This window comes from Eptesicus fuscus, chromosome 17 (genome assembly GCF_027574615.1).
Source record: "Eptesicus fuscus isolate TK198812 chromosome 17, DD_ASM_mEF_20220401, whole genome shotgun sequence".
Taxonomy (NCBI): Eukaryota; Metazoa; Chordata; class Mammalia; order Chiroptera; family Vespertilionidae; genus Eptesicus; species Eptesicus fuscus.
Window position 1 is genome coordinate 52,816,247 of NC_072489.1, and position 16,395 is coordinate 52,832,641.

A 16,395-nucleotide genomic window follows, 5' to 3' on the forward strand; every position below is an offset into this window, starting at 1 on the left:
ATTTTTAATATTTATACCAGATAAAATTTGATAATATTCAGTTTAGGATTTTTGTATGAGGGATATTTATAATTTTTATTTTTTTCTTGTTTTGGTTTTGTCAAGTTATACTTTAAAAATAATTTTTGCATTCCATCTAAAATGTCAAATTTATTGGTATGAAGTTCTTAATATATTATTCTTTCTGTAGCATCAGTAGTAATGTTACTCATTTCCTTTTTGATAATGTTAATATTTTTTCCTTGAGTAGTTTTGATAGGGGGTTATTAATTTACTAGTCTTTATAAAGCCAACTTTTAATTATATAAATTTTCATTATTATAAGACTGTTTTCTATTTCAGAGATTTCTGCTTTTATTATTCCCTTATACTTTCTTGTTGTTTAATTTATTGCTCTTTTTCTAGTTTTTTTGAGTTGTAATTGATTATCAATTTTCTAATGCATACATTTAGAACTATAAATTTCTCTCTAAACACTGATTTAGCTTCATCTTATAAATTTTGATGTGTGTGGTTTTGGTATTCAATTAAAAATATTGTCTAATTGTCCTTGTGGCTTAAAAGTCTGTTGCTGAATTTCAAACATTAGGAGCCTGAGCATTCTGGCAGTTCTAATACCACCTTAAGCCAATTGCAGGTCTTGGGGTTTTCTGTCACCCCTTGTTGAGGCTGCCAGAAGCACTCAGCCTTTGGCCGTGTCTTCTAAAGAGACAGATTTCTCCCCGCTAAAGTAGCTTTGAATGCCTGGAATTTGCAACTTCTTCATCTTGGCTTGGCAGATCTTACCATTTTGTTACTTACAGCATGCTTTTAAGATTTTAAAATTGTTCTTAGCTTTTTAAATTGTCCTCAGTGGTGGGTTTGTCCGAATTACCTCATCTGACATTATTGGAAGTGAAAAATCAGGACAAATGATTTAACCTGTTATTTAACTGTGCTTTTGATTTCTCATCTTTAATATGGGATTAATAACTACTCACTATCTCTTAGGGTTTGGGGGATTTTATTTTATTTTTTAATATATTTTTATTGATTTCAGCGAGGATGGGAGAGGGAGAGAGAGAGAGAAAAGAAACATAAATGATGAGAGAGAATCATTGATCGGCTGCCTCCTGGGTGCCCCCTACTGGGGACCCAGCCCGCAACCTGGGCATGTGCCTTTGACTGGAATTGAACCCAGGACCCTTCAGTCCACAAGACAACACTCTATCCACTGAGCCAAACCAGTTAGGGCAGGTTTGGGGGATTTTAAAATGAAGTCATATACTATGCGCTTATAGTAGTATCTGACATGTAGAAAATGCTCTATTTATTATTAGTTTGAGAACATTTCAATTTGTCTGTTGCTCTTCAGAAACTTTTCTAAGCATGAACTAGCTGCCTTCTTGCCCAAAGTAAGCTGGGTGAGATTATGAAAGATTTACAAATAACATTCATATTGATTGACCCTTCAGTCAGCCCTCAAATTATTTACAAATAACATTCATATTGATTGACCCTTCAGTCAGCCCTAATTTGGGTAGATAATTCTTTTTCCCCCTAATGTTTTTAAGACTCTATAATATAAGGAAATTTTAATTTTATCTAAAACTAGATAATGACCCTTATATCTGTGTTGTATATATGTATGTGTACGTGTGTATGCATATGTGAATATGTGATAAGCCCCAATATGTGTATGTGTGTTGTGTTTATATGCATATATAAATATATAAAGGCTAAATGGGAAGCTATTGTAATTATTTAAAATATGGTCTTGGTAAAATAATTGGGCTGAACTAAGGAGAACAAAATGAAGTAGAATTGGGATCCTGTTTTAAATATTTTTAAATTCTGAAAAATCATATAGACAAGAGAAAGTGATAATAAAAACAGGTAGTCAAAATCAGTAAGTCTGGTGATGGCTACTTTAGCAATCCTGGTGCGTGAAAAACAAACACAGCTAACAGTATAGCTCTGAAGGTAGCATGCACATATACTATTGCTGTATTCCAAAGATCTGTATTTTTCAGTGTATTTGATTTTCCTTCTTTTGCCTCCATCTAATTTTCATGCAGAGGAAATTTAACTTAATCTCTTCTGTGTCAACATTCAACCCATCAATGCAATGTTCAGTCTTGCAGTACATTTTTCCAACATGTAAAATGAAACGGTCTTAATACATTAAGGTTTAAAGAAAGCCAAAATAAATTTATTTTGAGATCTAGAGAAATATACGGCAATTTGAAAAATTTTCTAAGTTGTAAATAACTTCTTTTTTGACAAAAATGCTATATCCCATTCTTGTAACTTAATGTCTTTTAAATTTTCTTGTGCTACTATATGTCTTAAAGTTACTTTAAGGTAATTATTTTCATGATTTTGTTTTCTAGGTTAACAGAACCTTCTGGATATTTAACAGATGGTCCAATTAACTATAAGTATAAAACTAAATGTACATGGCTAATTGAAGGCTAGTAAGTATACAGTTTGGGTATACTGATTTTATTCTAAAACGATAAAGAAGATGTCACATCAGTGTTAAAGCAGTAAAGTATAACAACTTTATAATAATAGAAGTTATTTAATAAGGATTTATAGCAAAATTATCTGTAAATGGACTGTGCTTTGCATATTATACATTAATTTTAAAATATTTTATTGCCTTTTAGTCCAAATGCAGTGTTAAGATTACTGCTTATTATTAAATAAACAGTACCAGTATCACGACATTTTTATGGGCTTTACAACTTTTATCACATTTAATATAAGTTACAATACCTATCACTTGTGATCATAGTTTAATTTTTACATGTATTTTATTTTTTAAATATGTATTTTATTGATTTCAGAGAGGAAAGTAGAGGGAGAGAGAGATAGAAACATCAATGATGAGAGAATCACCAATTGGCTGCCTCTGGCACGTCCCCCACTGGGGGTTGAGTCCCCAACCCGGGCATGTACCCTCACCGGGAATCAAACCGTGACCTCTTGGTTCATAGGTCGATGTTCAACTGTTGAGCCACATCTGCCAGGCTAATTTTTACATATGTTTTATTTTTGATGTTTGTTAGTGTGTCATTTTAAAGCAAGTAGGCATTTTTTGACTTCTTTTAAACATCTTGTTACAGAATTTGAAGATTCCATAGAAAGTAAAAATATTCCGTGTCAAATTATACCATTGATTTATATTAATGAGCATTTTAGTTCTGAGAGTGTTAAAAAGAGAACATTTTATAGAAAAGAAAATTTTCCTTTTAGAGGTATTTTTCAGTAGTTAGGGCTTTAGACTGAATTTATCTATTTAAACACTGTGAATGGATCATAAATGAATCAATATGAATTGTTTGAACAATATTATGATTTTTAAAGAGTACCTTTGGAAAACTGGCCGTTTGGAGTATACTTAAAGAGTTTTTCAGAACCTGAAAGTTATTAATTACCTGTGCACCTATGGTCTCATTTTGTTTCCTTGTTAATAATATTTCATATTGAGACCTTTCAGTTAAAAGTTGAAGACCTTATTAGGGTCTCTGGTTAAGGTTTGTGTAGAAATCACATAGTTGCTTCTTGAGTGTTGAATTTTAAAATTCAACTTTATTCAAGAACAATGTGCATAAAACAAAATGCACGTATATTAAGTGTACAGTTCAATAGGTTTCAGTAATGTATGCAATCTATTTAACCTCCACCTTAATCAAGAGATTGAACATTTCCTGTGGACTAAATCTTTAGAAAATGATGATACATACACATGGCCTGGTGGTGGATTTTGAAGTTGCATTGTCTTTTTTATAATTTAAATATGACTGCTTATCAGTCTTTTACACTGACTCAAGGATTTATAGCAAAATTAAGGATTTATAGCAAAATTATCTGTAATAAGTGACTTAAGGATTTATAGCAAAATTATCTGTAAATGGACTGTGCTTTGCATATTATACATTAATTTTAAAATATTTTATTTCCTTTTAGTCCAAATGCAGTGTTAAGATTAAGATTTAATCATTTTGCTACAGAATGTAGCTGGGATCACATGTATGTTTATGATGGAGATTCTATATATGCACCTTTAATAGCTGTACTTAGGTGAGTACTTATGCTTAATTGATGAACTTACAGCTTAGGAAAGTAACTACATAATTCATTAATTTTAAAGATATACTGATCTGTAGTTCAAAATAAATTTGCAGAGATATTGACCATCAACTTAGGTGTATATATAATAATGTTGGTATTGATATAGCAGAGATAAATGAGTTTTATATCAGAAATGTAGATTTCTGAATGAATGTCTTTTGTTTTTTGCTGTATATAGTGTATTCTTTTAAAGTGATTTGATGATGTTTTCAGAACTATTTGAATAAATTAACACGAGTTCTAGCTGACAAATAAATAGATGGGTTATATATATATACATATATATTGTTGGCTTTTTATTTTGGCAAAATGATACAATTTGTAATTTTTATAAAAAGGTTAAATTATGCTTTATGTAATCCTGTCTAATACAAGAGTAATATGCAAATTGACCATCACTCCAACACACCAGATGGCTGCCCCCATGTGGACACAAGATGGCCACCACAAGATGTCCAGCAGGGGAGGGCAATTGAGAGGGACCAGGCCTGCAAGGGAGGGCAGTTGTGGGCGATCAAGCCAACAAGGGAGGGCAGTTGGGAGGGACCAAGCCTGCAAGGGAGGGCAGTTAGGGGTGACCAGGTTGGCAGAGGAAGGAAGTTGGGGGCAACTTGGCCTGCAGGGGAGAGCAGTTGGGGGGGGACTAGGCCTGCAGGGGAGGGCAGTTGGAGGGACCAGGCCTGCAGGGGAGGGCAGTTAGGGGTGACCAGGCCTGTAGGGGAGGGCAGTTAGGGGTGACCAGGCCTGCAGGGGAGGGCAGTTAGGGGCAATCAGGCTGGCAGGGGAGCAGTTAGGCATCAATCAGGCTGGCAGGGGAGTGGTTAGGGGGTGATCAGGCTGGCAGGCAGAAGTGGTTAGGGATAATCAGGAAGGCAGGCAAGCAAGCAGTTGGGAGCCAGCAGTCCTGGATTGTGAGAGGGATGTCCGACTGCCCGTTGGGATCGGGCCTAAATGGGCAGTTGGACATCCCTCGAGTGGTCCCAGATTGGAGAGGGTGCAGGCTGGGCTGAGGGACCCCCATCCCCCATGCATGAATTTCGTGCACTGGGCCTCTAGTGGTTTAATAAAGAAGGTGTGTCCATCAGTTCTCAGATTTGGGAATTTTGGTTGCTTCAAAATACTTTATTAGTAGTCAGGTAGTCAGGCTTAATTTTAAAACCACATCATTTTCAAAATCTTTATGTTTGAGTGTACAAATTATAAAATGTTTTGCAAATAGGATGAAATATTATTAGGCATAGAAAAAATTATGCCCATGTAGCATAGATTTTGTGTATAAGTTAATGAATGCGATTGTTGACTAGAGTTACTCATTATTCTTTACTTTTGTTATTTACATAGTATATAGTATATGTTCAGTCATGGTTACAAATTTAAACATAGATAAAAGTTTATTCCCTAGAAAAATTTTCATTTTCTTTTGTTGCCAATATTCGGTTTATCAGGAATGTGAACTATAATTTTTTTGGACAAACATGTAAAGACTTGTATTTCCAAATGACTATTTCAGAGTGACTCCTTGGGAGCTTAGACACAGTTGTGTGATATCATTATTGCTCAGAATACTTGTAGAACTTAATCTCTGAAATGTTTGAAAATTATATCAAGAGTAGCCATGACTAGCCCTTCATCTAAGGGTAGGAGATAGAAAATGGAGGAGTGCCTCCCGAATAATCACATCGTAAGATAATTCATTGTGACAATTAGATGAGGTCCTGGGTTCATACATTTATTTTTTAGCAATTTAGATGTCATTCTGCTGCCATTACTCTATTTTATGACACTATTGACTGACCATTTAGATGTGTGCCTTTTCATTTGTTTTTCCAGTAGTTGTAATGACTTTGCATTAATTAACAGCGGTCCGTTAACACTCTTACCTACCCTTTCTTGACACTGAAGGGAACTTTTGTAAGATAATTAGCAGATGGGATTTAGTATATGACCTTGAAGATGGAACCAGTGACTTCTCATTAGCGAGTGTTCCTGTTAGGTGTCCGGAGGGAGATGAAAACATCCTGCTTATTGAAAAGCACTGTAGTGGGCAGTTTTAATGTCATGTAATCCGCCCTGGCCGGTGTGCCTGGGCTGGATCTTCGTCCATTACATCAAAAGGGGGCTGGTTTGATTCCTGTCAGGGCACTTAGGTAGGATCCAGGTTTCAGGTTCGATCCCCAGGGTGGGGAAGGGGGCACGTGTGGGAGACAACTGATCGATGTTTCTCTCACATCCATGTTTCTCTCTCCCTTCCTTTCTCTAAAATCAATTTAAAAAAATTAAATGTCATGTAATCCTCACAAGGACCTTGTGGAAGAGTTACTGTTATCCCCATTTCACAGTTGAGAAAATTGAGACTCGGAGAAATTAAGTTTTACATATAATAGATAGTAGTGTCAGGATTAGGACTTGATAGTTTAGTGACTTAAAATCTAAATTGTATGTTGCTAAGAATTCAGAATCTAATTGTCCAAATTATTCCAGTTGCATAAGTATTTCCTATGTGACAAATATTTGATAACCCACTCAGTTCCAGAGGCTGTCATAAGCCTGGAGGATGTGAGAAATAAGATAAAGAGGATTGCAATGACTTAGACACCACCCACCAGGATTTAGGCCAAACTTCATTGGTTGAGTGCACAGCCCTCCATAAAACTGCCCTTTGCTCAGATACCAGCTGCAAGTTCAGGAGTTCTCCAGGTCACTTATACTTCTGATCAGCTGGCTACAAATTTAGGGGTGCCCACTCCCTGTAGGTTCAATAATTCGCTGGGATGACTCACAGAACTCAGGAAAGCACTGTACATATCATTATAGTTTTATCATGAAGGATAAAAATCATAACCAGCCAAGTGAGGCGACCCATAGGGAGAGTCTGGGAGGATCACAAACAAACCATCTGTGTCCTCAGGAAGTGTCACCCTCCCAGCTCACTCATGTGTATCTCCATTCAGGAGGCTCACCTCAGCTACAGGTGTCAGTTTTTATTGGGTTTTCGTTATACAGGCCTGATGGATTGAACCATTGGCCACAAGGCCCAGCTCACTCTAGCTCTCACCCTCTCTCTGGAAGTCAGATTGATTTCTTGTGGCTCAAAGCCTGGACCCTTTAAATTACATGGTTGGTCTTTCTGGTGTGTCCAGCTTCCAGCCCAAGTCATCTCATTACCGTAAACTATCAGGGCCCATGGAGAGTAACAGAGACACGCCTATCCCTTGGGCAATCCCAAGGATTTGGGGGATATATCACTACACAATAGTTAGCCACTGGTGGCAATATGTAAATAGAGCACACAGCACATTAAATGTTACGATCAGATTTTGATAAGAGCACCCTATGATTTCAGAAGAAGTAGCTAATTCTTCATGGTGAATTTCATCATGAGTAGAATGATAGGCAAAGAATGAGGACCAGGTAGGATGTCATTTTGATAGAGAAAAACATATGCACAAAGGCATAGACACAGTAAAGTACATTATAATTTGGGATAATAGATAGTAGTAAGTGGTTTTGAATAACTTGATTATAGGTAATTTGAAGGATAGGTAGGAGCCAGATTACCCACCAACAGTAGTCAGTAATATGTACTGAATGCTCATTATGTGACAGGCAGTGTGCAAGAGTGCTTCATATACATGAACTCATTGAATCCTCACAATGACCTGATACTATGTATTGTTACTGCTATTTTATATACAAAGGATTGAGGCATAGAGAGATTCTGTGAGTGACCCAAAGTTGCCTCGTGTATAAGTGATGGAGTCAGAATACGAGGTCAGGTTTTGTAATCCCTTAATCACTACAGTATTGCTTTCTTGTACTGGTATATCACACTAAAGACATTGGACTTTGTAGGCAAGACTTTTTAGATTTTAGAGAATGGATTGGATTGAAGTCTTTAAAAATATTTTTATTATTTCAGAAAGGGAGAGGGAGAGAGAGATAGAAACATCAGTGTTGAGAGAGAATCATTGATTGGCTGCCACCTGCATGCCCCACAACACGAGTCTGCAACCCGGGCATGTGCCTTGACCAGAAATCGAGCCATGACTTCCTGGTTCATAGTTCAACACTCAACCACTGAGCCATGTCAGCCGGGCAGCTTTTTTAAAAATTGTGTGCTGGACAGTGATGTGCTGGGCATCATGTTTATAAAGTCATATGTAGCAATAATTTGAGACCTGAAAGATGCTATAGTCCTAGAGAGGGTGCCTGAGGATGCTAGCAATCCACAGTCAGCTGAATCCCAATTCACATCCAAGCTGCACGGTGGTCCCCTGGAGGCCCTGTCTTTTATTGGTTCACTTTTAAAAAAAATATATTTTTTATTGATTTTTTTATAGAGAGGAAGGGAGAGGGATAGAGAGCTAGAAACTTCGGTGAGAGAGAAACATCGACCAGCTGCCTCCTGCACACCCCCCACCAGGGATGTGCCCGCAACCAATGTACATGCCCTTGACCGGAATCGAACCTGGGACCTTTCAGTCCGCAGACCAACGCTCTATCCACTGAGCCAAACCGGTCTCAGCGTTATTGGTTCACTTTTATTTCTCTTCTTTGGGGGTCTCTGGCCAAAGAGAGGGCCCTGGCTTCCACTTTTTGTTTTCCCAGCCCTGTATCTCAACCTAGTTCCTTAGCCCTTCAGCCCTTACTTCCAACTTTGAAATCAGCAATGCCTCCGAGGAGAAATGGCCCCAGTGCCTGGGCTCACCCTCTCTTAGTTCCCCAGTGCATGCAGGCAGATTTGTTCGTTTTTCTGTAACGTGGCATTTTCCTAGCTGACGTCAGTGGCGGGCTGGCTGGTCCCAATTGCTTGTGCTGTGCAAGAGGTGGAAGCCCTCGTTTATTTAATGCTTTTAAAACACAAACAAACAACCAGGCAAATAAATCTGTTCTTTCTATCTGTTTCAGAGAGATTAACTATTTTTATTATAAAGGCTTGGGAGTATTATTTTTAGCAGTGTGCTCATTTTGATATCTCACTGTGACAACGAAAAATATATATGTGCAACTACGACTGGTGTTACAGCATTTGAATTCCATGGACAGTCTCCCTTTAAAATCTTTTGTTCCTTCTCAAACATAAGCTAGTAGATGTAATAATTATTATTAAAACATCAAGAGTGGATTACTCTTTGTTTGCTTTTGAGACTGCATTTGCCAAATAAATTGTTTGACTATAATATTTTATTTTGTTCTGCCCGATTTGAGGTAATCAGTTCCTGGTGGTGCCCAAATGCTAGCTCAACAGCCACGTGAAGGAGCTGGCCCCTCGGAGAGGTGTAGTCAGTTGGTAGCAGCTTCTTTTCTCTAGATGCGTGTTTCCACAGACTTAGAGGGAGGGGTGTGTGTAAGTGAGTGCAGACCCGGGATTTTCTCCAGGAACAATTGGCTTAAAAAAGAAGTACCAGCTATCAACTTTATTTCTTACTTTTGCACATTTATATCCCCCACAAGTTGGTTTTCTTTTGTGTGCACATGGCCTTCATTGAGTAACAGTATATTTGCAGTAGTTCTGTATTAACATAATTGGTATGAGCATGCAACATTTTGAAGAAATATAAAAGTATATATTCTTAGATGACCTAACATACCTGGACTAGTACATTGGAAGCGGACAGCTTTAACGAGGATGTCATTGCAGTCCCTTAGCTCGTGTGTGGTGTTCCTTCTAGCTTCAGCAGCATTTTTTTTTTTTAGGATTTTTATAAAACCTTATTTGAATTAAACAGGGGACACACATAGAAGCAAGAACTCAACAGATGGAAATAAATGCTACCAAGAGTATGACAGTTGTCAGTTTCTTTTGTGCACTTGAATTTAAGGAGGGGGTGTAAGGAAGATTACAGAAAGTGGGAGAAATCAAGGCAGGGATCATTATCAAAAGCAGCGGTTGCCAACTTTTCAGACCTCACGGACCACCAGTGGTCCGCAGACCACCGGTTGGCGACCGCTGATCTAAAAAACAACACAAGGGGTAACGTTACAAAAGACTGGGGGTAAGGGGGGGAACGGGAGTTATTGTTTAAGGAGTACAGAGTTTATGTTTGGGGTGATGACAAAGTTCTGGAGATGGATAGTGGAGATGGCTGCACAACATTTTCACCAGAATTTTTCACCAGGAGGGAAAAGTAAAGCCACAGGTCACTTAGAGTACCAAGGTCACTTGAAGTGCAGGTTTTATATGGACTTAACTAAAAGACCATGTTAGAGTGTTAGGACAGGATGGGTAGCAGGACAGAGGGAGAGATGGGGCATTACAGTCCACATGGGGAGAAGAAAATCGGAGTGTGGTGGCCTGAGAGTGGGTGTGAGCGTGCTGGCTGCGGTACAGCCGATGGGGTGAGAACCCATTTTAGCTTTATTCTAGTTTGCCCATTCTCATAGAGAGTCTGAGTGACCCTGACAAAGATATTGTTGAGTGCGTTTTATGTGATTAACCGTCTGATGTATACTAATACACACAACGTTTAACTTTCCTCTCTCACAGTGGTTTGATAGTCCCTGAGATCCGGGGAAATGAAAGCGTGCCTGAAGTCGTTACAACGTCCGGCTACGCACTGTTACATTTTTTTAGTGATGCTGCATACAATCTCACTGGTTTCAACATTTTCTATTCGTAAGTAATTTTTCTGAAATTTCATATTGTAAGGAATTTTATAATTTGACTTCAAAGAGTGTACTGTTTGATTTTGTAGATATATACGAGGAGCGGGCTAGTGTGTGACATTTCAACATCATAAGTGACATCACATGTTAATAACATGCCTCAAAATCCTGTCTGAGCTCACATCAGGATCAGTCCTAAGTCTCGGGACATTGGTAGCATGTTAAGTTTGGTTGAAAATTAATGATGGAATTTAAAATCGCTGGTAAACGATTAAGTGAACAAATACTAACTAAGGTAACGTTCCTCGTAGCAGGAGCTCCTCTGCCCTCCTGGGCTCCAGGTGTGGGGGCTGTGTTCATAGTCCCTGAATCCAGACCAGACTGGATGCTCTGTGTACTCTATGTTCTGTATTTCTCGTCCCAACAATTCTGACCAGTGGGAATTTCCCCCATTTTACACAGGGAGGAATTGAGGCTTTCAGAGATAAGGTTAGCGACTACATCACTGTCTTCTCGAAAAGAAAATAACATTTATTGAGCATCTACTAAGTGTGTGACACTATTTCCATTTTTAAAAAAATCTTGGAGTCCAAGGGTGAAGGGAAGTAGCCAGAGACACTTTCTGATGCATTACTGGAACAGCACAAATGAACTCTGTACATTTTCTCCCCTTCTCTTTACAAGTGTAGAGAATGATATTTATAAGTGTAGAGAATTTTTCACCAGGAATAAAATTCTAAATATCTTGAATCAGCAATTTATTATAGAGTTGATTTGTCTCAAGTATGTATGCAAGGAAGAATAAATATTCAATAGACTCTGTTAATCAGTTAAAGTGCTTTAAAATAATGTTTGACAAACATTTCATTTCTGTATAACAGCGTATAGATGGTAGTATGCTATTTAAATATTATACACCTAAGTTATATCTTGGTTTCTCATGTAGCTTCAGGTATTCATGAATTTAATTTTTTTCTGTAAAATATATATTCAAGACATCTGCCTACTTACGCCTTTATAGAGCATTGTGTGTGGAACTACATGTGTGTCTGCACATGTTGCTTGTGTAGCCCTTGGAAGTTTGACATCTCAGTGGCCATGTAAACTCACTGGATGAGCTAAGGCCAGTTGCAAATAAATGTAACTGAATTGCATTAGGGGTAAAAGGGTACAGAATGAAAAGTTGACATCACATTGTGAAATTGTGTTGAATATATTAGAGGACATACAATTGCAAAGCTTACAAAATATCAACCGGACTCCTTTTTCAGTTTTCCTGAATTTGAACATATATGAATTACGTTTTACAGAATCAACTCCTGTCCCAACAATTGCTCTGGCCATGGGAAGTGTACAACGAGTGTCTCCGTTCCAAGTCAAGTTTACTGTGAATGTGATAAATACTGGAAGGGCGAGGCCTGCGACATTCCCTACTGTAAAGCCAATTGCGGCAGCCCTGACCACGGCTACTGTGACCTCACAGGGGAAAAATTGTGTGTCTGCAATGATAGTTGGCAAGGTAAGCTTGTATGGTGGCATGGATTTGGAAACGGATTCCTATGTCTAAGAGACTAACGCGAATCTACACTCGTCGGTTTTGCTATAGTTTGCAACACCCCAATCTTATTTCTTTGTTTTGCTCTTTGAATGTTCAATTAACAATCAACTCAATAGTTTGCTTCTTCAAAATAGTATTGGTATAGATGTTGTCTCTATGCTGTTTTGAGATCCGAGGGACGTTATATATGAGCTCTTTTTAAATTGTAGGCGTGTGATCATTAGGATATTCTGTAATTTTTTTGTTGACTGAATTTAACATATGCTGCATTCAAATTTGATTTGTGATGTTTAGCAGTGGATCGCAAAAAATAGATGTCTATATTAAACTTATTTCTTAGGAAATACTGCCCTCCTGTGGCTATTTTAAAAACTCAGCATATTTAAAAAGTAGATGATAAGAGTAAAAGGAGACATGTAATACTTTAAACAATAAAGAATTTAAATAAAATAAAACAGAGTATTTCAGCTGCTTATTGCAAAAGATTTCTGAGGAAGCATTTCTAAATAATTTTTATAAGTATCTATTATTAAAGATTACTTTTGGATTACATTGAAGAGTTTTAGTTTAAGTATTTGAGTGTAAAATCATAAATTTTGTCATTATGGAATTAAGTGAAGAGATAGGCCTGTTATCCATATACTTATCAATCTGTGGCTTACAATGTGCTATTTTTTTTCATATTGAGAGGTTGCTTTGTGCAAACATACTAATCCTGTTGATAGAGGGAACTTTGACTCAGGAAATACATATTAGGAAGTGACATGTTCACCTGTTATTATAATTTGGTCGTAGTAATAAGCAGTAGCTGCTATCAGACCTATCTAAGGAAAAACTAAAGGGAATGTGGTTCTCATAGTTGTATTCGTCATTCTTGAGATACATTTTAAAAACGTGTTACTGAGTATGCTGAGTACTTCAAGGAATTATTAGGCTCTGTATAAATTACGCCCATCTTAAACCCATGTTATCTCATTAAAAACAATCAGCTACTCCAACCACACAAAATACCAGTGATTACTTATTGAATTGAATTTGATTGCCTAGTATGATTATGACGGATACAAATTTCTTAATGTTCTTTAATTATAGGGCCGTGTCTTTTATTAAGTGGCTATTTTAATAATTTGTGACCTTTCTTCTCCTATAAAGTGCCTGGAGGTTATCTTTTCCTTTTCATTTCAGTCTTGAAACTAAAATAATGTTCTTTTCTGCGGAGAGAATGGCGTACCAAGAATATATTTAAATTAAGACTTGAGAAGTACAGGTATAGCTTACACACGTGGTGCTTTTCAAACTGCTGTTAGTCTTCATTTTATTTCAGCAGTCTGGGGAGCACAAGGGGACACTTAGTACTGTTCTCAGTGGACATGTCTGTCCTTTGTTGTTCTTTAATTTTATTAATCCTTCTTTGAAATGCTTTATTTTTTTTTGGTTTTGTCCTATGGATCTGGTTCAGAATATTATCTTTTGTTTTCCTGGCTTTGGTGTATTGGCCTTTCGCATTTTATTATTCTCCTCAGTAATGCCTCAAGTCATAAACATTTCCGATTCTGTATGTCTATAAGCAAATGGAAGTGGGGACGCAAAAACAGAGTGATAATAGGAATGTTTTTATAGAGAGACACGTATTGTTTATAATTGTCAAATGTTGTAGAAATCAAACACAATCAGCTGTTACTGATCCTTACCAATGACAGACTTGGTCTCTGAGCTGAGGTGGGTGTTTGGGGTGGGGAGCGGGGATGCTTGATGAAAGGGAGATTGTGCTTCTTTCGAGACAGGCTGTGTGCAGACTGGTCCTTTGAGCTTCAGACCCGGCCCCTGAGTCTGTGTTTAAGGAAGTTGGGATTATGACCAAAGTCATTAGTGGGAAAATGAGGTTTTTGTTTCAGAGATGTAGACTGTGGAGGAATCACTGAGGGAAAAAGGAGATTTGTTCCCAGGACATCTGGGGAGTGATCACAGAACTAGAGATATTTGAAAATGAGAGCTAAGGAGGCAAGCTTCTGAGATTCAGAGTCTGGCAGTTTTTTGTAATGTGTTATTTGAAACCGGATTCTTTGGGTTAAAAAATAACAGATTGTTGCTACTGCCATTATATTTTAACCTTTTACGTTGGTTAACTTTAGTTGTTCTGTTTGGTTCTATGCTAATGTACAAAACCAAGTATTGCGTCCTGGAAATTGAGAATTTTTTACGAGAACACAGAGGAAAAGCCTCGCTTGCTGTCAAGTCTGAATTCCCTTCCTAACATTTCTGTGTGCCTGTCCCACTGGTCTTCACATCTCGTTTTCTCAGATTGGTTTTATATGAACCCCCTCCTCAGGCTGCTGCTCAGCCAACACTCTACTTCCCCCTGAACTTTCTCATCTAACTCTTTCTTAACTGTCTGCTGTCACTTTTTTACCATTTGAAGCATTTTCCCAGACCACACAGAAGTATATATTAAGGATAGAAGCACTAATAGAGTCAATTGTCCCCCTTTTCCTGTAGAAAGCACTCACAAAACCCTGAAACGAAAGTACCAGAGAAAAGCACACAAGTTCATTGTCTGATGTTTACTTTTGTCACATGTAGACCTGGCAATGATATATGCATATTAAAGAGATTACTTAAAGGACGGGGACCTGTGTGGACTCATCTGCTTCTGTGACAGTTTTCATAATAAAGATTGTAAACATCTTAATAAGTCAAAGGAGGGAAAAAGGCAACTTTGAGAAGCCTTTATGTTCATATGTGCACAATACAGTAGAACATTGACTTTCAAAGCAGACTCCAAGGTATGGGGTCCCCCCTGCACTTCCCAGTCAACTCCACATCACAGTGGCTGCAGGTTTCTCTCTTTTGCAGACCTTAAAAGGATCTGAATCACTGACGTTTTGACTAAAAGCAGCAGAAACAGTTCTGTCTTATTTGAGCAGAAACGTGACTAGCTCCCAGCATTCATCCTTCCCTGCTTTCTAACAATAGCCCTCACCCAGTGTGTTTGGCTCAGCACATGGCCTCCGAGCTACAAACCACATTTCCCAGCCTTCCTTGCAGCTAGTGTGGCTGTTCTTCACAGTTTAGGTGAGGAGGACTTGCGTGGAAGTGCTGTGTGGGAATTTCAGACCATGGAGACCTTCCCCGCTGGCCGGTCAATGGCAGTAACTAACCAGGAGCCCTTGTTCACTTGCCTCTAGAATGTTTCATGAGAGAGAAATTAACTTTTAGCTTATATAAGCAACTTATTTTTAAAAATATTTGTATTGATTTCAGGGAGGACAGGAGAGGGAGAGAGAGAGAAACATCAATGATGAGAGTCATTGATCAGCTGCCTCCTGCACGCCCACACTGGGGATCAAGCCTGTAACCCGGGCATGTGCCCTGACTGGGAATCAAACCTTGACCTCCTGGTTCATAGGTTGATGCTCAGCCACTGAGCCATGCCGGCCGGGCTCAGCACCTTATTTTTGATTCTCTGAGTCTGCACCCTCACTCATACGCAGGGTATTGAGTGGCTCACCAGGAGGATGGGAGGCTAGAGAAACGGTGGTTGGAGAGGGGCAGGTGTGGGGAGAAGCAGTTCTAAGGTGTCCCCACATGTTTGTGTCACATGGAAGATTGGAAATCCTGCCTGTTGCATCTGCTGGGCTAAACCTAGGTTGTCTTACCTGTGCCATGGCTGCCTCGAGAAACAGAAATAGAGAATTTAACTTTTTTGATTTGTGTAGTGGGAAGGGATCCTGTTTCTGAAACCAAATTCACATAATGAGAGGTTTTCCCGGGCAAATTATTGGAATCTTCTGAACAAATACATTTACATAAAATATTTAAAGTATAGATCATCATCATAATTGACAAGTAATGGGCTCAGTGGTTTTCTCTTGTCCATTACAACAAAACTTTCCCTGATTCTATACAGGTGCAAAACAGGTTACCATCTTCTCTATACAAGGTAGTCACTAACCATTTGAAGATGCCCCATTCCTTTCACGTTCTAGATGTCCTGCTCAGTGCTATCGTTCAGTCCTTTTTACTGTCTGTAGAATATTCTTTATGTTTCCACTACTCCTTTTTAACCCAGCCAGCTCTGACACAGTTCTCGTATAAGGATTGGTGTTTCCAGC

At 38.2% G+C, this 16,395-nt stretch overlaps 1 protein-coding gene across 1 annotated transcript in view; it reads left to right on the top strand.

Annotated features, from left to right (window-relative positions):
• Positions 1-16,395, top strand: part of ATRNL1 (attractin like 1) — a 449,173-nt gene that overhangs the window by 16,493 nt on the left and 416,285 nt on the right. Inside the window, exons 2-5 of the mRNA XM_054728743.1 lie at positions 2,373-2,456; positions 3,955-4,068; positions 10,607-10,735; positions 12,036-12,244. Coding sequence (XP_054584718.1) covers positions 2,373-2,456; positions 3,955-4,068; positions 10,607-10,735; positions 12,036-12,244 — 536 coding nt within the window. The remainder of the gene's footprint in view (positions 1-2,372; positions 2,457-3,954; positions 4,069-10,606; positions 10,736-12,035; positions 12,245-16,395) is intronic.